The sequence below is a fragment of the Peromyscus leucopus genome, chromosome 23 (assembly GCF_004664715.2).
Source record: "Peromyscus leucopus breed LL Stock chromosome 23, UCI_PerLeu_2.1, whole genome shotgun sequence".
In the NCBI taxonomy this organism is placed as follows: domain Eukaryota; kingdom Metazoa; phylum Chordata; class Mammalia; order Rodentia; family Cricetidae; genus Peromyscus; species Peromyscus leucopus.
The window spans coordinates 40,561,610-40,586,118 of record NC_051082.1 but is presented as its reverse complement, the minus strand read 5'-3'; the positions used below and the strand labels follow the sequence as shown (position 1 = coordinate 40,586,118).

At 54.7% G+C, this 24,509-nt stretch overlaps 1 protein-coding gene across 1 annotated transcript in view; it reads right to left on the bottom strand.

Annotated features, from left to right (window-relative positions):
• Nucleotides 1-1,297: 1,297 nt before the first annotated feature.
• The window catches only part of Mad1l1 (mitotic arrest deficient 1 like 1), a 326,242-nt gene continuing 303,030 nt past the window's right edge, over nucleotides 1,298-24,509 (bottom strand). Inside the window, 1 exon segment of the mRNA XM_028859735.2 lies at nucleotides 1,298-1,817. Coding sequence (XP_028715568.1) covers nucleotides 1,659-1,817 — 159 coding nt within the window. The 3' untranslated portion in view covers nucleotides 1,298-1,658.

The window sequence follows — 24,509 nt, the reverse complement described above, 5'->3', positions numbered from 1 at the left end:
CATGCAGCCTGATGCCACCCAGTTCGAAGGGTGTGATCAGATGGGGACCAGCTTGTCCTGGGAGAGAGAGCTGTGAACTGGGGAGCTTCAGCTATGTGCAGCCTGTACAGGATGCTGGGGTCTCTAAGTAGGTCAATGTTGATGTTGCCCTAATACCTTCATCCCCGTCTTTCAACAGCCCTGGTGGCTAGCTGGTCCCTGGGGTGGGCCCAGGAGCTGGAGAGAAACTCACAACCTGTACTTCCCAGAGGGCCTTGCACCAGACCCAAGGACAAGGCAATGAAGAACTCAGCCATGGGCCAGCACTGCTTGCCCCAGCTGAGTGTGATGGGAGGCCGTGGGGGTAGCGGTGTGTGTGTGTGTGTGTGTGTGTGTGTGTGTGTGTGTGTGTGTGCCCTGGTAGGGGAGCTGGAGGCTGGGACACAGCAAATCCTGTTACCTCCCGGCTGTGACAGTTGCCACCATGGCACTAATCCCTTAAAGTGAGTCATTAGCAGCTTAAGACCTACTTATCAGTGGGTGCTCACTGAGGGGCTGGTGAAAGCCAGGGGCACCCAGAAGTAGAATTTTCTTTGGCCTGGGACTCCTAGGCCAAGGCTGAGCACTCCCAGAGAGCTGATTCTTTTCCATTCTCTTGCAGGCATGTGAAGGGGGTCTGATACCCTGGGGTGGCAGGTCACCACTGCATGAGGACCACACACGATCCTTGTGCCTGTCTCTCTGGCTAGCCTAGACACATTCCCAACTCAGACCCTCTCCTCTCCACCCCTGCCCAGGAAAACTTCTTAGTCAGGACACTGCTGTGGTACAGATATGGGGGGGGGGGGGAAGCCCTTGCAGGGGGAGCTGGCAAGGGAGGGTTAGCCTTTGGACTTAGAGGCCTCAGGTAGGGGAGAGGCAGATGGAGTAACCAAGGCAGGGAGTAGACACCCAGGCTCCGGATGGATGGGACACAATTGCTTCCCTGACCTCATTCATCTCTCAGGCCACACTTATGAACAGGCCTGCCCAGGTGTCCAAGCATGGCGGATGGTGGATGGTGTGGTGAGGTCTGCCCAGGTGTCCAAGCATGGTGGATGGTGGATGGTGTGGTGAGGCCTGCCCAGGTGTCCAAGCATGGCGGATGGTGTGGTGAGGCCTGCCCAGGTGTCCAAGCATGGCGGATGGTGTGGTGAGGCCGGCCCAGGTGTTCAAGCATGGCAGGTGGTGTGGTGAGGCCTGCCCAGGTGTCCAAGCATGGCAGGCGGTGTGATGGAGGTCTGGACAGTGAAGCAGCTTGGCGTGCTGGACACAGACATGAGGAGAATAATAAAGATAACACTTTATTTCATTGAGACTGTGGACTCAGGCCACAGGCTGGCCACCAAAGTGGCCCAAGCAACCAGCACATGGGACTGGAAGCTGGAGTGGGGACACCTTGGGACAGGGCAGGGAGGGGCCCTAGAGTGGAGAACGGGAGGAGAGGCCCAGTGCCCGGGGTAAGAGAGGAGCAGTGGGGTGTGATCTGGCTTGCCCGTCCCCAGCAGCTGCTCCTGCTGGCTAGAGACAAGGGACAGAGCGGCTGCTTGGGCAGAGGCTGTGGCTAGTGTTTGTGGCATGAGGCAGCTGTGGGTGGCAAAGGGGTCTGGGGACAACGTGGGGCACAGGGGAGGCCGAGGCTAGATGGAGGTCTGGCGGCTGAAGAGCTCGATGGTGAGCGCGCTGAGGAAGGCAGGGATGCTGTCCTGCTGCAGCAAGTGCAGCTCGATGAGCTCAGGCACCGAGCGGGAGAACTCCGTCTCCAGAAGCTGCATCTTGGAGCCCGAGGGTCCTGTGGCCTGCGGAGGAGAGAAGAGAGGGCATCAGCCCATTGTGACAGAGTTCAAGGCCATCTGCAGAGGACACTGAGTCACAGCAGCAGCCAGTCCTGCCTCAGGGCTGCTCCAACCACAACAGGATTTGTATCCTGGGGGCCTCCGCTCCAGTCACCAGCTCTTTGGCTGCCATATGCCTGACCCAGGGAGGCAGAGAAAGGCCCGCGCATCTTCCAGACTGTGCAGCCAGGACACCGGGTCTGGCTGTTGGAGGTCTGGTCCTGGAAGGGTGGACTCTGGAGCCCAGACTGGCTCTTGTCCCGGTTTCTTATGTCACTTATAACCGAAGGGAGGGCATAGTGGCCCTGTGACCACTGTGACAGGGAGGCGGAGCAGAGCTCGCAGACAGGCTCAGAGCTGCACTGGCACACGGTTCGGCACCGGCACACGGTTCGGCACCGGCACACAGGTTACTTGGCTGTCTGGCCAAGCTGTCCTCTCACCACGCAGGCTAGGCTGGGAGAGGCAGACAAGGGCCCTGGGCCTCCTTGTCATCCTGACAGTCCCAGGTATCACTCATCCTGGGGTCCCCCTGCCAACTGGTCAGGCATGCTGCAGCGGCCAAAGGTCTAGAAGGCCCGCTTGGTTAAGGGAGAAAAGCCCCCGACCACGGCCAGGCAAAAAGTGGTCACAAACCACACAGGGTTGCTCCCAACCTTAGGTCTGATGTACAACTGTGTCCGGCAAACTCAGGGCCTCCTCACTCAGCCACAGAAAGAGGGCCCAGCTGGGAGCTGGGCAAAGGTCAGACCGGATGGCTCTTCAAGGGAGAAGCAGGAGGGCCGATAAAGTTGATGGGCTTATGGGGTCACCAGGGGGACGTCAGTCAGGCCAGAGCCCATTCGGAAAGGGGGAGATCCATTGAGGATGAGGAGAACTCAGAAGACCTGTGTATCACCGGCAGGAAGCTCAGCTATTATGGAAAAGCCTGGCCATTCCTCAGCATGACCATGTGACCCACTGGTACCCCTCCACTGTGCCCTCAGGACAACTGAATACATGCGTCCACACACATGTACATGCGATGTCCACAGTGTCACGATTGGTATATACATATATATGTATACACACACATACATACAATTCAGCCATTAAAAGGGACAAGGCATGACACATGGTAGCTCGGGGTCAACTCTGAACATAGCAGCCTGTTCATGTGATGCCACTGCCATGAGGCATCCACACACGACAGTATGGCGGAGGCAGGAGGCAGGTTGGTGTGTACCAGGGTGAGAGAGGGAGAAGATGCCTGCCCAGGGATAGTGTTTCTCTGTGGACTAGCCTGTGCCAATGAATGCACAATGGATGTGTTAATGAGAACCCGGACGCATGGCCTCGGTGAAGCCAAGGCAGGACGAGTTTGTTCTGGAAGGTCCTTGCAGCCAGTGGCTCGCAGGTGCCCCTGCCCCCGGGGGCCACACAGACGGCCGGGCTGCTCCCGCAGGTCCTGGCAGCCCAGGACTGCCACTGCCTCCCTAGCATGAGCAAAGGGAACCTGGGAGGACTGCAGCTGCCTGTGCCCCCCCCCCATCCACCCGCACCTCCCTCGTGGGGCCTCAGGGCCTGTGAGGCTCTGTCTCACTGACTCCCCGAGCTGTCTTCTGATTTGCTTGTTACCTGGGTTTTCCTCCGGTTCTCTCGCGTGGGCCGACCCCCAGCCTGTTCCCATGGCCCTTAATACATTTAGCCTTGTCATAGTTCAACACAAACCATCTTTAAACAAAAATAAGAGAAACCACTCTGACCTTTTCTCGAGAAAATCCTTTCATTTCTCCCTTCTGCTCTCGACTTGCAATGTTTTTCCCGAAATGTCAGAGGGGCTGACTCTGAGGCAGCTGTTGGGGAAGGAGCAGGCGGAGCTGGCTGGGTGGGGGTAGGAGCAGGGTGAGGGGAAAGTTTCCAGGGTTCTTTCCTGTCCCAGGACCCCCATGGTATGGGTCGCCTCAGCAGGATCTTCTGGGTGTCATGCCTCTCCTCCCCTCCCCATGTATTTGTGTGTGTGTGTGTGTGTGTGTGTGTGTGTGTGTGTGTGTGTGTGTGTAAGTGTGGTACTAGGAATAGAACCCAGGGGCTCATACAGGTTAGGCAAGCACCACACTACCAAGTGACACTTCCAATCCTTTCACTAGAGGATTCTAGACAGGGCTCTACCACTGAGCCACACCCCAGCCCCTCACTGGGGGATTCTAGGCAGGTGCTCTACCACTGAGCCACACCCCAGCCCCTCACTGGGGGATTCTAGGTAGGTGCTCTACCACTGAGCCACACCCCAGTCCTGTTGTTAATATTGTTTTATTTTGAGACAAGGTCTCATTAAGTTGCCTAGGCTGGCCTTGAACTGTGGTCCTCCAGCCTCTGTGTCCCAAGTAGCTCAGATGACAGGCCACCATACCCATTCTTTATTTGAAAGAGACCTGTCTCAGCTGCCGGCACTGCTCTTGCTCCTGATATTAGGTGAAAGCTAAAGAGGCCACATGAGACCCACTGCAGCCCCATTGGCTCTCTGCTCATGGAGCCTCTGCGCAGCAGCACAAGTCCTGGACGGTCCCTCTGGAGGGCTGGAGGGAGGGCTGGAAGTGTCCCTGCTTTGCAAGTCTCAAACAAAACCAAGTCTGAGGTTTGCACCACAAGTTGGGCATGGCCCAAGTAGCCCTGCCAGTCCCTCTGCCCACTCTCTCTCTCACCTTGGTTCCCCCAGTGGCCCTGACCCCTCGGCACTGGTAGGCCCACCTCCTGGTGCAGACCCGCCCAGAGAAGTGGTCCTGGCTCATCAGCATGGGCAGGTTGAACGACACCCTGCCAATCAGTCCCCGTGCCGCTCTGCCGTGTTCAAATGCCACCCGGTCCCCAGGTGCCTGCAAATCACCATAATTAGGGGCTGTTCACTTAAAATTAGAGCGCAATTTTTTAAAAAGCAAATTGCCCAGTCAGACGTGCTGGCTGCGGTTAGAAATATTTATGGGCTATGTGCATGTGCCGTCTCCAGCTCCCTCTCCCTCTGTGCTGGGGATGGGCCAGCAGCACGGTGGACCCAGCCCAGCAGGGATGGAGATGCCCCACGGCCAGCAGCTGGCAGCCTCTGCACTTTGACTCCCACCTCCACCTCTGGCAGGGTCTGTCTGCGGCCTGCAGTGCTGAAGGACTTTGGGCAGCGGACGTGACTTGCTCTAACACAAGTACATGTGTGAAGTCAAGGAGATCCAGATAAGGACATGGGGGTGGTTGGGCACACGGCCAGAGGGATGCTACGGACATCCCACCAGCCAGCATTGGGTGGTCCCCATCTGCTCAGGCCCAGGGAACACGGTGCCCTCCATCGTCTCCCTCCTCCTCCTCAGCATCTAGACCTGGGTCTGTCCCTTCTGTCTGCTGACACCACAGTGTCAGAGTGTTCAGTGTGCAGACTTCCTGAGCCTTGCGCTATCTGGGTGGTGGTAACGGCAAACTCCAGGAAGCTCAGGCCAGGGGCCCCTCCTGCCAGCCATCTTGTATCACCTCCTTTCCCCCCAGAACCTCTTCTAGCCTGGGGTGGGTGGCTCGTGGGAAGAGCTGTCCCAATGTGCTCTGGGACACTTAGCATCCGGCGTGACTCTGGCTCCCATCTTCTTCCTGTGCCCTCAGTGGTCAAACTCCAGGAGGAATTGGGGGCCACTGGGTCAGGATGATGAGGACAGAACTAGGATGGACTATCCCACACGCAGCTCCAAGTGCAGACTCTGTGTCTGTGTGGCAAATGGCTTGCTTGGTGTCCCTGCTGAACGGTGCCAAGGAAAGTGTTCAGTGTGGTGTGGGCTGATCACAAAGCGTGAAAGGAATTTACCATCCTAGCGAGGGGTGACCTTTCCCTCTGGAGCTCTGTGTGTGTGTGTGTGGGGGGGTGAGGCTGGGCCCTGCAGCCCCTGAAGATTCTCAAACCCACAATTATTATTATTAGCAGCTTTCTATTTATGAGCACTGTGTCCCCCGGGCTCGCATTCTGTTTCCGAGTTCCACAGCTGCTCCTGAAGCTCCGGGAGGGAGCAGGGGGCACAGGGCAGGGACAGAGCTCGTGGGTCCTATCTGTGGAGTCTCACCCACCAGGGCAGACAAGGGGTCCTGGGCCTTCACAGGTTTCCTGTGGACTCAGAGGCCGCAGGGGCCCAGGATGTGCTGGACAGGTGGGGGCAGGGAGGGAAACGGTAGTGGCCAGGAGAACATGCCCTGAGATACAGGGGACAGATTGGGGAAGACACTGTTCTGCACCTGGGGCTTGAGGGAGCCAGGGCACCCCAGCTGATCTGCTCAGAATCCCGATCATCTCACCAGTCAGAAAGGCTGGGAGACGGAATGGTCAGGCTGGTCTCCTCACTGGTTTGTCCCCCACCTACAGGGCACGGGGTCTCTGGAGTGGCTTTCTTAGAGCCACCATACTTAGAGCGCTGCCATCAACTGCTAAGACCTAACCCAGCTGCCACTCTTCTTTGCTGTGTGACCAGGGTATGTATACATTGCTCTCCATCTTTGAGCTAGGATCCTCATATGAAACAGGGATTGATGTCTTTGGGGGACTGTTGGCAGCTCAGAGGGGTCAACCTGTGTGCAAAGCTCCCAGACAAGGCAGTGTAACAGGGACAAAGTCGCTTACCAAGTGAAATAGTCCAAAGGAGACAAGGAGCTAGGGAGAGGCTCGGTGGTAAAGAGCCCGTGGTACACATGAGGATCTAAGTTCGGATCTCCAGTGTGCTTCTAAAGCCAGTACACATCCATAACTTTGGCACTAGGGGAGGCAGAGGCAGGCAGATTCCTGGAGACCGTGGTCCAGCTAGCCTAGCTGAATGAGTAAGTTACAGGTTCAGTGAGAGATCCTGCCTCAAAAAATAGTGTGGGGAGCTGGCCAGAGGGTTTAGCAGGTCTGATGACCTGAGTTTGATCATTCAAACTCACAGTTGAAGCAGAGAACTGCCTCCTCCTTCAGCCCAACAAATGCTTTGCATGTGCTCCATCACATAATAAACTAATGATAAAATGACAGAGAACATTGAGGAAGACAGCACCACACATGCACACATGTATTTCTGTAACCCCCCACATGTGCATATACAAACATACAAACATACACACATGAAAAAATGCCACAAAACCCAAACTATGGAACACAATTTTCAAGTCACTGGACCTAAGGGGACAAAGGACAGAAATGGGTGGCCTGAGGCTGCAGGGCAGAGAGCTGATGGGGGAGAAGAGGGAGGACGTGGAGAGTGCTCTCTTCTGTGGGAGAGTGACTGGCACCTGGTGCAAGAAGCTGCCTGACTAGGACAAACCAAAGGACTGAAGAGAACCCAGACAGCCTCGTAGCTCAGAGGGCTGAAAAGTGCCCTCTATGCCAGCCCCGGGACAGCGCTTGGGGACATCGGTGGCAGGACAGGGCAGAAGGAGCCCTGCAGCTGGGGCCCACCTCACAAATCTTAAACCAAGGTCCCTGCACTTCCAACTGCCAACAATATTTACTGTAATCTAGAAAAATCTGGGATTCAGGCAAGGGAGAATCAACATGCTCAGCGCCCACTGATGATCAGCTGGTCACAGGAAGACTCAGGAACACATGGCTCACAGGAAAAGAGATGAGGACTGTGGATAATCTTAACAGGTAACACGAACTCATCATCACTTCAAACCACGTGACAAAAAGCTCAGAGACAGAAAAGCACAAGCAGGAGCCTGGCCAACCCCAAGGTGAACATGGCCCCATGAAACATGATGAGCACTGGGTGGGGCTGCTCGGAAAAGATGAGTGATCCCCAAGATGCCATGGGAGGAGATATGCAAAAATGATGCAGGAGACACGATCCATCCATGGCAACCAGGCCACATGACAAGGCTCCACATACATCTAGAGTCCCAAAGAAGAGTGTGCTGGTGTTTGTGAGACAGCCCCCAACCATCCACATCTAGATAACACGGCAATGTCAGTCCCCACCCTTCAGTGGGATCTGCTTCAGGTCATCTGCATGGCACAAATGCTGGGATGTCTCTCTGTCCACGCACACTCAGCTCTGAAGGGTGTGGCTGGGTTCTCTCCCTCTGCTTTCAGAAGCGCAAAGTGAGCAGAACCGTGTGCACCTCAGTGCAACAGGGAACTGACAGCAGCTTCAGAGGACGCATTCTGGGGATGGCCTTGTGTAAGGACCTGCCCCTGTCCTTCCCTGGACAGTCTCTGTTATCCATCGACATATAACCATCCTGGGAGGAAGGATGCTTGAGGAAACAACGCCCACATCCGTGCAATGCAAGGGCAAGTCTGAAGCAAAAGACCCGAGAAGCCTAATATACTCCAAACAAAGCAAGTGAAGAAAACGTCATCCAAACACACCATCAACTTGCTTAGCTCCAGGGAAAATGAAATCTCAAAGCAGCCGGCAGGAAAAGAAATGCTTTCTCTTCAGAGGAATAAAAAGGTAAGGACGACAGCAGGTTTCTCCCTGAAAACAATGACGGTAAGGAGACTGGGGCAGCAAAGAGCAGACCAGCGACCCAGAACTCGACACACAGTGGGATAATAACCTTGAAGGATCCTCAGACACACAGGCCTGCAAGACTGGCTCTCAAGCTGATCCATACTATAGACGACCATTCATCCACCGTCCACCCGCCTATCCATCCACCCACCTATCATCCATATACCCACCTATCATCCATCCATCGGTCCGTCCGTCCGTCTGTCCACCCACCCACCTATCCATCCATATACCCACCTATCATCCATCCATCCATCCATCCGTCCGTCCACCCACCCTTTATCCATTTTGCACTTCTGGGGATGGAACCCAGCGCCTTGTGCATAACAGTAAGCACTCTGCCCCTGAGCCACATCCCAGCCTCATGGGAGGAGGATTCTAGGTGGTTACTCTACCACCGAGCCACACCACCAGCCACTCACAGACTATTTTAGGAAAACTGTGTCTCAGCTCTACCCAGCTCTGCTATGAAATCAAAACCTGAAGACTTCATAAAGAAAAGTCAAAGACTGCAAAACAAGGACCCTCAGGTGACACAGAGTTCCTAAAGGGCACAGCTACAACCCAGGTCCTGCGGGGCAGTGCAAAGACTGCCTCGGGCTGTGTGTGCCACCTGTGGAGCTGTCCTTGAACATGTATGCTCATGTATGTGGAGGCCAGAGGTCAACCCTGGGTGTCATTCCAAGTGCTGTACACCTTGGATTTTATTTCTTGAGTCAGGGTCTCTCCCTGGTCTGGTATGCACTGATTAGGCTGGTCTGGCTGGCATGAGCCTTAGGAATCCTACTGCCTCTATCTCCCCAGCATGGGGATTAGAAGTTTGAACCCTAACATATGGCTTTTAAAAATGTGGGTTCCAGGGATCCAACTCAGTTCCTCATGTTTGCAAGGCAAGCGCTCTGCCTACTGAACCATCCTCCCCCGCCCCCCCAGTATCAGTCACATTTGTAGAGCTGTGAAAAACACTGAGAGATGATTTATTTTCCTCGCATTTTCTCAGTCGATCATGGCAGGAGGTGTGGCACTTTAGCTGGGAAACAGAAAGGGGATACTGGGGACAATGTACTAAGGCCACACACCTGGTGACCGGTTTCCTCTAGCAAGGCCTCAGCTCCTAAACCTCTAGACTCCCCCGGGCAGAGTGACCTGCTGGGACCAAGCATGTGCCTCTTGACCCTGCAGAAGATACTGTGCATTCCAAATAACCATCCAGTCAGGCTTCTCTAAGAATACGAGGCTGCTTGGCACGGGAGGCTCATGGTAACTGTGAAAAAGAAACTATACACCATCTCAATTCAATATATGTGTATATATATGTATATATGTAGTGCATATACACACACGCATGAACAAACAAGCAACATACATTTCATGTGTGCATGCATGTGTTCGCGTGTGTTCATGTGCGTGTGGAGGCCAGAGGACAACCTTAGCTGTCATTCCTCAGGAGCCTCTCAATCTTCATCACTGAGACAGGGTCTCTCACTGGCCTGGAACTTGCCAAGTAGGCCAGGCTGGCTGGCCAGCAAGCTCCCAGGATCTGCCTTGTCTGCTTTCCCACTGCTTCCCAGCCTCCCGCTCCTGTGGCAAGTGTGTATCACTATGCCTGGCTTTTCTATGTGGGCTGTGGGGTTCAAACTCAGGTCTTTACAGCTGTACATCAAGTGTTCTTATCCACTGAGCCACTTTCCCAGAATGCATTTAACATCTTGGCAAGGTAGGGTCAGACAAAGGGTGCCTGTGAATAGCACATGGTACAGCCCATCCCTGAGGGGCAGGAGTGAATGCTCTCTCAGATGAGAGAGAAGATGGAGACGCCCACTTACCACCTCCATGAAGGCATTCTAAGGTGCTCTACACTAGCAACAAACAGAAATTAAAAGTGTAAGCCAATACTTCCTTATAACAACACTGAAACATGAAATACCTAGGGAAAAATTGAGAAAAGATTGAAACAGCTGCAGGATGAAAATGAGATGGTAGGGCTCAGAGGAAGTCCTCCTCGGCTGGGAGATGTGTTGCTAAGATGCAGCGTCCCTAGACAGCCTGCACGGCTGGTGCATGCCCAGTCAACACCCGAGCAGCCTTCCTGCTCCTGTAGAATGTGAATGGCTGGGACCACGGTGTAGAAGGAGATCTACAAACCCTGGGACTCCTAGATGGTCTGAGAAAGAGCAAGGCTGGAGCAAATGCTGGCTGACGCTGGTGGCTCACCTTGAGGCGGACTCTCAGGTTCATGGCCAAGGCACAAAGGTAACTCGGTGTTTCCTAAGCAATGTCCCTGTACCAGGACACATGTAGGTAGGTGCCTCACTTCTACATCACTTTTTCTTTTTGAGGCAGGGTCTCATGAAGCCCAGGCTTTAAACACCTTATATAGCCAAAGATGGCCTTGAACTTCTGATGCTCCTGCCTACATTTCCTGAATGCTGGGATTACAGGCATGCACCACCACACCTGGTTTATGTGGTACTGAGATGGAACCCAGGGCTTTGTGGATGCTAGGCAAGTACTCTGCCATCTGAGACACACCCCAGCCCTCCATAGATGTATGAGAGAACTTCAAAATATGTCTAGTATCAGATATGAAAGTCAACTCCAATAAATCACAGACATGTAGAATGTACACAGTAGAACTGCTAGAAGAAAAGCAGAGAAAATCCTTAGATCTGACACCAGACACGCACTCCTCAAAGGGCTGATGGAATGTACAAAGTTAGAACTTCTCTTCCCCAAATGCTTTCCGGGAATGAAGACAAGCATGGGCTAGGAGAACATACCACGGTTTGTGGCTGATAAGGGTTATATACCCAGCTGTACAAAGATCCCCAAACTGAGCACCAAGGGAATACATAACCTAGTAAAAAAAGGGAGCCAAGGGACTAGCAAGATGGCTTGCTGGGTAAAAAACTTGCGATGAAGCCTCAAGACCCAAGTTTGATCCTTGGAACCCATCGGTGGAAGGAGAGAACTCCCCCTCACAATGTTGTCCTCTGTTCTCACACAGGCCCTGGCACAGTATTTCCACCAATAAATAATTTTAAAAATGTGAAGAGACACATAACCAAAGAATGGCCAACCCAGGAGGCAGAGGTTCCATGCGGTTGCTTGTGGCGATATTTTATTTGGGCACCTCTTAATAAGACCGTTTAGCAATTCGTCTTACTGCTGCTCACCTGGAAAACACAAGCTAGATCCTTCCCATTGGGATGGCTGAAATGGCAAAGACCCAGTGAGGATGTGGAGATGTCACACTGTCCACAAACTGGGGGGACCGTAACAATGGTCCACTGTGCACACAGGTCAGAAACATCTCGAAAGATTAAGCATACATGCTTCATAAGATCTCATACTTCCACACCTACATACATCTATTGAGCTAATGCATGTGAACGCTCCCTGCAAACTGTACCAGCAGGTACATGGATAAGCAAGTTGTGGTATATCCATTCAGTGGACTACTTCCTATTTAGTATTCAAAGGGGAAAAATGGTTGATGTGCAAAGGCAACATGGATGGATCTCAATTACGTCAAGTGGAAGAAAGCAGACAAGATAAGACTCCAGGGCTGTAAACTACACCGACAGGAGATGCCTGGGGTTGCCTGGAGTGGGGTGAGTAGCAGGGGGAGCTACAAAGGGGATGGTGGCATATCTGAAAGTTTGGCGATGGGAGGTGTGTCCTCCCTTGTTGAAATGAGGCAGGCAACAGGCTTTCTTGGGTGAGCAGGACAGATCCTTGCAGAAACAAGAGGCTTCCTGTCATTCTTGACCTTGTGAGGGACACGGTCTCTCTTGAGGATGGCAGTTCTGGCTCCTCTGGCTAGAAAACCATACAACACCTGCTCGACACTTTGTATGTGAAGCTCAAGAGGCTCTGGGAAGCGCCCCACACCTATCAAGATGGTCCTTGGGAAAAGAGTGAGTTAAGGGGCCAGCAAGATGGCTCGGTGGGCGAAAAGCTCGCCACGCAGCCTGAAGACCTGAGTTTGATCCTTGGAAGCCACACAAAGGAGGGGGAGAGAACTGACTCCGCAGAGTTGTCTTCCATTCTCCACACAGGCGCCCCGGACCACACTTCCCGGGGCAGGTGGGAGTCCTGGGGGGACGGGAGAGGGAGCTACAGAAGGCAGGAGGCACAGAGGGCGCAGAGCTGGGACGGTGGGTAAAGTGACAGCCACAGGAGCATGAGGACATGAAACCAAATCCCCAGCACACACAGAAGTCAGGTGCCAGGGTGAATGTCTGTAACCCTGGGCAGAGCTGGGGGTGGTGCAGGGCAGACAGGAAGCCTGTCTAGCCAAGCTGTGAGTTCAAAGACCCTGTCTTAAAAAATAAGGTGGCAAGGGCTATGGGTGAAACCCAGTGGCAGAGTACTTGCCTTGCATGCCCAAGATCATGAGTTCAAGACCCAGCATTACAAAACAAAACAAAAATCTTGGGGCTGGCAAGGTGGCTCAGTGAGTGAAGAGCTTGCCACGAAGGCCTGGTGATCTGAGTTTAATCCCTGGAGCAGACTCAAAGGTAGAGGGAGAAAACCCGCTGCATGAAGGTGGCCTCTGACTTCCATATGTGCGCGGTGGCATGCAGCCCCTGCCCACACCACACACACGCAGTAATAATGAACACACATTTTTACAAAAGATTGTAGAGGAATAGAAAAATATCCCTAACATCTTCTGAGAGAGCGACAGGGGACGACACTGGAATCGAGATCTCAGTTTACGCTGGGGATGGAGCCTCAAGCTGTGGGCCTGCTAGACACGTGCTCTGCAGCTCGGCAGCCCCCAGCCATGGGAACTGGGTCTTAATAAAGTGGTTCAACAGGAAAGGCCTGGCTGCCAAGTGTCCACACTGGAAGGGAAGGCCTCCTGGGGGCCTGGGGACTTGGCGGAGTCTGCACCTCGGGGCTCGTAGCCCAGCTCATCACTTGCCTCCTGTCACCACACAGCTAATCATGGGCTCAAGAGGGAACTTGATACCACGAAAACCTTGGGTCAAGCCTTGTCTCTACCCATGGCTGGCTTCCTTCCCAGGGACCTGTCATTTGCTACATGTGACATTCTGCTCAGAGCCAGTCAAACCCAGCAGCCAGAGGCCCTCCAGTCTATCTATGTCCCCTGCTCTGTGATGGGGACCCAGGTGCTGACAGTGTTGAGTGGTCCCCACACCCCATTCTTCCACCACCGTGGCTGGATGCCCACTGTGTGAGCATGTTAGCTACTTTCCTGTCATCGTGACCGGATTAGCCAAAATGGATGACTTAAAGGAGCCAAGGTTCACTTGGCTTGCAGTTTCAGAGGGGTCAGGGCTTCATGGTGGAGAGGACAGTGGCATGGAGGTGCTGACCTCATGAGGAACAGGAAACAGGGTCAGAAAATAGCCAGGGATAATATGCCCCCAAGGACCCATCCCCGGTGACCTGCTTTCTCCTGCTTGGCTCCACTTCCTAAGGTTTCAGAACCTCCCTGAATAGCACGGACATCTGGGAACCAAACATGTCAACCGTGAGTCCACGGAGGGATTGTTTTATTTGGACTGTAAGGTCTGAGTTCTCACACTTGGCTTGAATGGAACAGAGCTGAGGCCCGTCCTGCCCCCAGTGACAGAGGAGTGAAGGCGGCCGGGTGAACTCAGGGTGACTCTGGGGACCCGGCCTTGACTGTGTGTTGGCAGAGTGGCCAGGATCACAGTTTAGGCTTCTCTCAACTATGTGACGGTCTCTCAGGACCAGTGGTTGGTGGGGACCTGTGCTCTCAGTGGCTCCCAGTGTGCCTTGCTGAAGGCAGCTGTCCTTCCCGCGTGGCAGATGTGGCTCAGGGCTCCTGGTGGGCTTAGGGACATGGATGGCAGCCGGGCAACCATCTGCCCTCAAAGCTGCCGCCTCGGCTGCTGCTAAAAGGCAGATTTGTTGGTTCTGGGTTAAAAATATCCTGTGACTGACACGACTTTCAGAGGTAACTCTCTGCAGACTCGGAGGGGCGAGGACGCGCTCTCCTCAGCTCTGCATCTCACTCGCCTCGAGTCTGACACACCGGCTGAGTGGTTCCCAGTGGACCAGGCCACTCACTTCTCAGAAAACAGCCTGGAAGTTCCTCACACACAGCCCGCTGGGCCCCAGCCCAAGACTTGGCTTTTCTGTCCCAGTTCCGACTCATCCAGAGCGCCTGCTGCGAGTTCTCAAGCAGACGGAGTAACAAGGTGGATGCCTGGCCTTGCTGAGACCCGTGGGTACCTCGAGCCATCACTTAGGACACAGAATCCACCTCTGTTCACACCCATCTGGGCCGGCTGCACTGAGGACTGATGGACTGGTATCCAGCTCCCGCTGTGTGGGCAGGTGGCCTTTAGTGAGGGCTGTTGTCAGAGATGGGCTGCCCATGGCAACCTCTTTCCAAGGAGGAATCTGGAACCGTGAGGCTGCTCAGAAGGTCTAAGGTTCAAAGGAGCCTATGCTATTGGAAACCACTGTCCTGTTACCTCAATACCAAAGGAGGAACAGGCCTGCTGGGGCTCTGGCAGGGACGTCCCCAGTACCCCAGGGTAGTATTCAACATGGGCACAATTCTGGCAGGTGACTCAGCCCTCTTCTGAGTCACAGGTGCTTCCTGGCGGAGGCTGTCCCAGGGACCCTGGCCATCCTAGCTTGTCTGCCCATCTCTGCGTGGATTGCTCCCTTACCCTTAGCATCAGCATCATCTGCAAACTGCCTCGGTTTTCATCTTTGGCTGGCCCAGAGAGCCGATCATGAAAGCGAATTTTCTTTCTTGTTTTTTTAATTAGACTCGGTAACATCACCAAGCTGTGAGCGTACGGCTTTGTAGATCTTGTGTTTCTGACAGTAATTACTCACTGAGGCTTTTCAGGCTCCATTTCAACTCAGCAACTGCCCTGCCAGTAATTAAGTAAGAGAGACGAGGCAACAGATTCCGGGGTTCACATGCAGCCCTTCCCACCTGGACTCCTGGCTTCCTCTGGCTGCAGCCCTGTGCAGGCATGCTTCCGGGTTACAGCCTTCGGGGGCGGCTCTCATCTCCACTCAGGATCCACTTGCCTATCTTGCAACAGCTGGAAAAGAAGCCAGTGTTCCATGGAAGGGACCCAGGGTACTGGGTGCCTGCTCCCTGACACGAGGTGAGCACCTTCGGAAGTAACTGTGTCCTCCATACCTGAGAGATCCAAAGTGTTCCCTTTAGGTCCTGCCCGAGCGAACTTCACCAGCGTCTAAAATTCACTGACCTCAGCAGGCAGCAATGGATCCTGCGGCAGACCCTCACTTCTCCCTTTGCTCATGGGCTCCCCAGCTATGGCACGTGTGCCCAGGACCCTGCAGGCCACGTCATAAAATGAGGTCCATGGGTCAAAATGCCATGTGCACATGTGAAGGTCACTCGTCCATGCCCACTTCCCATGGGTTAGTTTGCAGACTGACTCAGAGCCTCCTCCTTGAGGTGAGGGCCGAGGGCTGGCTGGTTGAAAGCCAGACTGTGTGAGGCTCAAGAAAAGGCTTGGCCCCAGTCAGGCTTCCAGGGTGAGTCACACAGATATATGGATGAAAAATGGCTACGGGACTTCTCACACAAGCAGGGCCCTTGAAGAGGAATGGCCCCGCCCTGATCTGGCTGTTTTATTACAAGCACCCCTGGTCTGATGGTCGATCTTTGCATGGAGGGTCTGGTAGCATCAGTTGCCCATGCTGCTAGCTGCTGATGCTTTGGGCCTGAGGTTCTTTGACTGCAGATATACTCTGCAGAGTATCACTCTCACTCTCTCGGAACACTCAATTGAAACTGGCCCAGGGGACCTCTGGGAGCAGGGGATTGTGGCAGGAAGCCCAGAGGGGGCCAGGGCCTATATGGCCACACAGCAGCTCGATGGCTGTGTGAGTGGGCAGGCTCCATCAGCTGGCCCACCTCTGACTGCGCTGGGGCTTCCTTAAATACAATTGGTTAGTCACAGTTTAGTGTTCTTTATTGTAAGCTATTTTGAGAGGCAATTAAAACATCCCACTGCCAAAGTGCATGTCTCCTACGGGGAGTCCTAATATGAAGGAGTCAAAAACAAAGATTGGGGAGGAGACCCGGGCTCCAGGCTCATTTTTGAAATGGCAGGCTTTGTCCTGGTCCAGTCTTCTTGGAGAGTGATGGGGAGGCCATGCTGGGGTGCGGCCAGGGCTCACAGAGCAGGAAAAGCTAAGTCACTTTCCAGAGGGCGCGGCCTCATGACACTGATCTGCCCGCTCCGTCCTGCTGAGCTCAGCACAGTTGGAGCCGCTTGCCATGGCCATTCAGTGACCACAGGGGAGAGAGAGGGGACACACAGGAGGCCTGGTTTGCTTGCAGTAGGACTGAGCCCACAGTCAATGGGAATGGCATGAGGAAGGGCAGCCAGGAGAGCCCGCCGGACTGTTCCCGGGCATCTGTGCCTTTAACTGTGATTAAAAGGCAATTTAAAAAAGGAGCCAGCAATTTCAGAGGGGTCCCAGACAGTGTCACTGAGCCTCCCACAAGGCTGACCCTGCCTGACACATATCCAGTCATGCTCCCAGGGGATACAGCTTTTCCATGGCCCCAGCCTTGCTTCCTCTGTGACCAACAGGAGAGGCCTGTGGTTGATGGAGCATGGTGGCCTTGTGGCCTTGTGCTCCACAGGGCAGAGGACAGCTGCCAGGTGGTCAGGAGGATCTCGGGTGGGAAGCCACCATGGGGCCCTTGGTAGGTGTCCACAACAGATCCTGAAGTTGGAGGCGTGGGATTCAGCATCAGAGACCCCTAACCTAGCCAGGGAGCTCTCTGAGGCTACCATGTGACCTTTCTTTGAGGGTTGGCATTGAGGGTAACAGAGCTGACCCTCCCTTGGGGGACTTCCCAGGCTGCATTGGGGTCTGGGGGAAGGGCTCAGCTCACAGATGCTGCAGAGGATATCTGTGGTAAGTGCCACCAACTGTCTCCGAGCTCCTTGAGGGAGGTCAGGAACACAGGCTGAGGTGTGAGGAGAAAACACCTGCCAGGGGCCTGTCAGGACTTTGGAAGATGATGTGCAGCTGGCTAATGAGCAGGCAGAGTGCCATGGCCGTTGTACCACCCCTAGCCTGTGCCCCAGGAAGGTGGGGGCAGGACCCAGGACCCAGGCACTCACAATAGTCACAGGGTCTGCTATAGCCACACTGCCTAGAAGTCCCTGGAGGTGGACCAGCAGGGAAGCGGCTCTGCCTCCCTCCAGGGACCCCTTATCACCCAGGCACAGCATGTGAGGCAGGTCCCACCTTCTCAGCCCCTTGCAGCTTTGCTGACTTGAGGCAGGGCCCTAATGCAGAGTGATTCCTGATCAGTCATAGACAAAGCACAGAATCCCAGTGCAGAAGAGGCCACTGCTCTGACCTTGGCCGGCCACAGGGCCTTTGCCACCTTGCCTCAACCGGTTCACAACTCAACACGTGTGGCTATGGATAAATGGTTAGCTCAGCACTCACCCACCTCTCACATCCCCTCATGCTATAAGGACCAGCCGTTTCCAGCCTAACTGCCCGCCCAATGGGCTTCATATCATCAAGGTCCAGCCCCAGGACTTCACTGGTGGCAACCACGGCCACCACTCCCTTCAATAATGCAGAGTTTCGGGGGATGCTCAGGAGGCCACAAACGTCTACCAAGATGGTGATGCTGATGCCACCTGGGGAGGGGCGCCTTCATCCCCAGGATGCCAGAACTGATGCACTGAGCGTACTGAGGGGGTGCTCTAGATCCACAGGGTGATGTGGAATGGGGTGTCCGGTTGTGAAAGAGATGCGGGAAGAAGGAAGCGACCACCTGGTTCCAAGAGGTCACTGGACCCAGGTGTCCTTACTCCCACCAGCAACAAAGTGGCTGAGGGGAAGGATGGCTGAGCTCAGATGACCCTCACTTGGGAGGATGCTTGGGGGGCGCGCCTGCAGGCCTGAGGCTGCCCCGCTCCCTCCGGGACCCCAACGGGTGAAGAGTCTTGCTCTCTATAGAAAAGGGCACTGGAAGGCGGGGTGGGCAGCAATTGTGGTCAGCATGAGGAAGGTGGGAGGGTGCAGTCTCCTTTTGGAGCGGCAGGAATTGGGGCTCAAGCGGTGCTGGGATTGCCTTCCTCTCGTCCTGCAGCAGGAGGGTCCGTGTGCTGCTGTTGGTGCTGCAGTTTCATTGATGGCGTTCATTTAAAAAAGAAATCGCAAGGCACGCTCTGCAGTCAATTTGCTCCTTGGCCCCAAGAATAGAATACAAATCATCTCACATCCGGCAGGTACCATCCTGTGATTTGCTTTAGGAAATGATTTCTGAGCGCGCTCCGATGTTGCCATCTGTCTCGGCAAAGGGAAAGCACCCTCCCCACTTGTCCAGGGTGTTGAAGACCACATCTCTTTTCCAACTTGAGTTTGTCCCTTTCCATTTAGCAAGCCTTAGTTTTCTTCCTGGACACATCTGAACAGCGTGGATGGGCAAGGGCTGTGTGACGTACACGGCAGCAGGCAAAGCACTGGCTGCCCGCTTGGCAAACGGCAGTCGTGTGGCACATGAGGATGCCCTCAGAAAGCTACAGGCACCCAAACCCAGACACTGCCAGAGCCCCCTAGCAGGATGCTTGAGATGCCCTGGCATCTGCCAGAACCTGCAGCAAGTCACCTGACCCTTCAGAACCTCAGTTTCCCTGCCTGGGAAGTGAGGGAGGGCCAGCAGTAACCAGATATAGGACAGGATATTTAAATGAATAAATAAACAGACTGACTAGGCGGGTACGTGCTACTCACAGGTCCGAGGCTGTCCCAACTGTAAGGACTGCTTCCCTGGCTGTAACACCACACAAGCAGGGAGCTGGGGTCATACTCTTGATCTTAGCCAGGTGGTGGTATTTCCTGCAGCTGGGGGTGAAGGCACTGATGACACCCTCCCTGCTTTAAGATAGGGTCTCACTGTGTAGCCCTGCTGGTCAGGAACTCACTAGACTAGTCTCAAACCGTCAAGAAGCAGCCTGCCTCTGCCTCCTGAGTGCTGATTGTGTGCCACCATGCCAGCCCCATTCTTTTATTTTATTTTTTGCGTGTCTGTGCGTGACTGTGCTTAGGAATGTGCATGTGTGGCACATAAGTGTGGAGGCCAGAGGTCAACCTGAGTCTTGCTCTTCATGTGCTCTCCATCTTGTATTGTGAGGCAGGGTCTCTCCCTGGGACTTGGAGCTCACTGAACAGGCTAGGCTGGCTGGCCCAGGGTTCTTCCCATCCTTGCCTCTCCAGTGCTGACATTACAAGCATGTACCGCCAAGCCTGGCCTTTTTTTTTTTTTTAAACATGGGTGCTGTGATGTGGACTGAACTCAGGTCTTGCTTTACCCAGGGAACCATCTCTGCAGCTGGTCTGCTTCTGACATAGACTGTCGCTGTACAGCCCAGGCTGGCCCAGAACCCTAAGTCCTCCTGCCTCAGCTGGGATGATAGGCTTGTGCTAGCAGGCCTGGCTCAGTTCTCTATTCTTTAGGGTCACAGTTTTGAACACTTAAGAGTCAGTGTGCCTTACCAGTGCTAAACTAGCCCAGTATTTGGCCTAGGGGGCAGTGGGCACCAGGTGGAGGTTCAGGCTGTGAGGGTGAGCTCTAAGACCTCTTGGGGTTTGCTGGCTGGGCACACACCCTCCTTGGCTCAAGCTGTGCGGATGGAGATTGTTCCCAACTACAGCATCTTGTGCAGGACCATGAGGCGATGGCATACCAGAGGTGAAGTGGAGCTCGATAATGGGGCCCACAGGACATGAATGAGGAAGGGGGATAAAGCCAAGGATGTGTGCTGTGGAGACACCAGGCAGCCATGATGGTGTGGTCAGCACTGGGGCAAGCCTCTCCCCTGCCCATTACACCAGGCCACTCTCCCTCAACATTAGCACCTGGCCACATGTGGAGAGGCAGCCATATAGGAGAGCTTATTTAATAAAACAAGGGCCCACGTGGGGGCTGCTGCCGCAAGATGAATGAGCTGCTAGCAGGACCACCTCTCCTCCGAGGAAGAGGCAGCCCCATTTGATTAGGAAAATATTGGCTAATTTTCTAGTGGAGTGCACGACCTTCGGGGACGGGGGAAGCTAGTTTTCAGAGCAATGCTGCAGACATTTCTCTCTTGGCCTTTGCCGATCTAAGAAGTGCAGACACAGCTGTAGGGCAGGGCCTGCCTTTGCCGTGTGGTGGGTTAGGTAGCTAGGCAGACCCCTCTCCTAGGACAGGGTGGGCCAGCATGGGCCACGCCTGGATGACTTGTTTTGGATGCCAGGGGCAGCAATCATAGGAAGTTCTACTTCCCGAGGGTTCCTGGGAGCTGCCCCTCACTCGCCCTCTTTACTCCTACGTCTCTGGAGACATAGACACCGTGGGGGCTGGAGAATGCCAAATACTCAGTGATGGTTATCCACCTGGTGCAGCTGTCCTGTGCTGGGTATGGTGCCCATGCCAGGGTACCCGGGGAAGGCCACAGGCCTTGCCTGTCCTAGAGGGGGTGTCTGGGCTCAGGTGAAGATTTTGGAAACCTGCTCTGGTGGTCTGGCCATGGCAGGGGCTGTGGTGACTGCTGAGAACCTCGAGCTCCTGCAGAGCTCCTGAGAGCCCTGGAGCCTGGGTTATAGGTTGGCATGATGGTTAAGCAGAGTGTCTCTGTCTCTTTCTCTCTCTCTGTCGCTCTCTCGGCCAGTGCTTAGAGCCACCTCTTTCCCTGGGCTGGGAAAGGCAGGTGCTATCAGTTTGAGGCCAGACCCAGGGTCTCCCAGGACTGAAGGCTACAGAGGACAAGGAAGGCTTGGGGTGACTCAGGAGCAAAGGGATGGGTCCCAGACCCGTGGCATCACTGCACTGGCCACCTGACACACCCAGGCATGTGCCACCCTCCTGCCACTAGTCACAGTAATGCAATGGTAAGAGCCAGCGCCCGAGAGTCCTCGATTCTGGGCTGAGGCCTTTGCAGAGACGCTGACCTACTTGCTTCTGTACCACAGCGGAGTGAGGATGTGGAGGCTCAGCGCAAACCCACCCGCAAAGCTTGGGCACTCCGGGTTCCCATCTTCACAAGCATAAAACAGCAGATGTGTCCAGTGCCTAGATGCTCAAGTCCACTGTGCAGTCTGGTGGAGTGAGCAAGGCTGTAGGCAGCTGGGAGTGAGTTCACTGGGGAGATACACCCCAGTTCCTACCTGTGCCAGTTCTAACGACTCTCGCCTTGTAGGGTGACCCATGGCTGAGCGTGCTAGCAGAGAGGTGACAAAGGTCAGGGCCTGAAGCCCACAGAGGACCACAGAGGAACCTGAATCTTCGCCTCTGTGGCCTGACTAGTGGCCCACAGAACAGAGAGAAGAGCTGACCACACACTAGAACAGCTGGAGGAGAGCCCGACAGTCAGACCCAAGGCTTGGTGCCCTGCAGGGAAGGCGCGGACAAGGGCAACTGGTTCTCTGTGATCCTGACTACCCTGTCCAGGACACTGTAAGCACCTAGAAAGCATGGTTGCCATGGCCGCCGCCATGACCACACCAACAGCTGGCATGAGAGGCCTCTGATCAGAGCTCGAGACCTGACAGAGCTCGGATGGACAAGTGGGGGGAGACGATGAGCCTGCCAGTCACAAGCCATCCAACGGCAGAGAGCAAGGAAACTATCGCAGGCAGTACGCTAGATGGCACCCCGATACATTAGACGGTACCCCAATTTGATAAATGGCACCTCAATATGCTGGGTAGCACCCTAGTAATCTGGGCAGAATCCCAGTATGCTGGATAGAACCCCAGGAAGCTGGACAGAATCCTAGAATACTGGGTGTAATCCTAGTATGCTGGACGGAACCCTGGTATGCTGGCTGGAATCACACATACTAGATGGAACCTGACATGCTGGTGGATCCTGGGATGCTGGACAGAATCCTGTACACTAGATGAAATCCTGCTATGCTGGATGGGATCCCGGGATGCTGGGTAGAACCCTACTATGTTGGGCAGAATTCCTCTGTAGTGGATACCTCTGGGACAGTGGATGCAGCCAGTCACGTGGGATGGCACCCCTGTCTGAGCAGTGTCTTTCTGCTATGGCGCGACAGCCCACTCTGTATCCTGCCTCTCCTGGGAGAAGCCATCCTTCATAACTGAGAATAAAGTGGAGAACAGAACTGAATGCCATCAGGCTCCCAAATGCAGAATGGGAGGACACCTAAGAAAAAGGACAGTTGTTTGGGCAGAAACACAAGGTCAGAGGCTACTTATAGAGAACAGGGGTGGGTGCCGGTCTCCACTGGCCAAGCAGGAGTGACCTACAAAGGCTGAGTTTCAGGGCTGGAACCTGACGCTTGCCCATAGGTTCTCACAGGCGGGACCCAGGTGAGGGGCAGGAGTGTCCTGTTTAGACCCACGTGTGGGCAGCCGGGGAGGCAGTGGTGACTGCTGTGCCATCACTGTGTGCCCAGCACTGAGGTAAGGCCTCTGTGGGGCCCTTCAGTGGCTTTCTCAGGGGGGTGGCAGGTCACTGGGTCCCCTGCAGGACAGCAGGACCAGTGTCACTAAACCAGCACCAAGTGTCTGCTTTAAGGCCACATGGGGCTGAGACCCAGAAAGTCCCCATTCCCTGGGCCGAGTTTTGGGGGGTGGGGGGGAAGTCTTCCACCCCAGCCAGGCCAGAGCTAACATTTGAGGGAGGTCTGGGTGACAGTACGTGATTTAAAAGTTAATTAAAACGAGTGGTATAGAGTGTAACAGCCTCAGGTGTTTATTTCCAAAGGGCGTTTGGAAGGAAAAGGGGGGAAATCTAATAAAAAGCTTTGTGAGGTATTGCATTAGCAGGTAATCACGCTGCTAAATCACCAGGCGTCTGAAGCACCCTAATGACTCCGCCGCCACCGCTCTGCTGCTGGCCCTTCACCCAGGGAGTGCGGAGCACAGCACCCGCAGTTTCTGGAGTGGACATGTGAGAAGGGAGGAGAGGAAACTGAGGTCTGAGACATGGGCTCAGCCTGCCGGGAGGGCAGCTCCCCGCCACACCCTTAAGTGAGTCAGTCTATCCTTCCTTCCTTCTACCACACCCTACTAGTCATGGGCCAGAGCCCCTTAGAGGCTCTGGTAATAAAGGTAATAAAGCCCCTCAGAGGGCCCCTCAATGGGTGGAGGGCAGTCAACAGCGCTGGAGATCATGCAGAGGGACCGAGAAAGGCCCCTGAGGAAGAAGCCCCTCGGCCAAGGTACCAAAGACGTGCCAGAGAGACCCACACTGCCACCTATGCGTAAGGGTGGCAGGCCTGAGCTGACGGGAGCTCACCACAGCAGGTGTGACAACCGTCGGGTGGCCTGGTAAGAAGGCTCTGGGAGGGAAGTGTGCTCCCTGAGACCTGCACAGTTGCAGAGCCTGGCTGGCCCCTCCTGCAAGGGACAGCAAGCTCTTGTGGGTCTTGGTCTGCCCACAGCCGCTCTCAAGTCCTCCTGTTGCTTCAGGCCTACTGACCATGTGGCTCTTCCCTCAGCTCCCATTCAGGCCCAGGAGCGAAGGAGCTGAGGGTCCACCTGGGAGCCCCTCCCTGTGACTCGGCCCCAAGTACCAAGCAGCCAAGGACAGGGCTGTCCCATCGCCTCGGCCCCCACCAAGCTCTGCCAGGAGTTAGGCAGCATCTATCTCTCGGCCATTTGACAGGTTGGTGGATGGCTCTCCTGCCTATGGCAGCGCCCTCCCTGACTGTCAGGATGTGCTGAGGCGTCTCAATATGAAGAGCAATTATGAGCTTTGTCATGAGAGAGGTACGCATCCTCCTCCATCTTCCCGGCAGGAACTTCATCCATCACACAGAGGCTGCAACCTCCCCCTGCCCACCATGCTCCCAGTGCCTCTGAGTACTTTTCAAACCAAGGCAATGGCTATACTGGGTGCTGGCCACCACAGCTGACCGTGGCTGCTGCTGAAGCACAGGACCTGAAGCAGTCAGGGCTCCCACTGGTAAACCTGGCATGTGGATGGCCATGGTAGGTAAACCTCTACCACGATGGAGGCCCATCCCAGTCCCTTCAGAGAGGGTGGTACGAAGATGACCAAATCCTCCATAATTCTGGGGTGTAGATACCAATGAGGCCTCAGCAGAGCACTGTCTGCTGAGGTGCTTCCTCAAGGGAGGTCTCCCCACACCACCTCACACATCTCAGG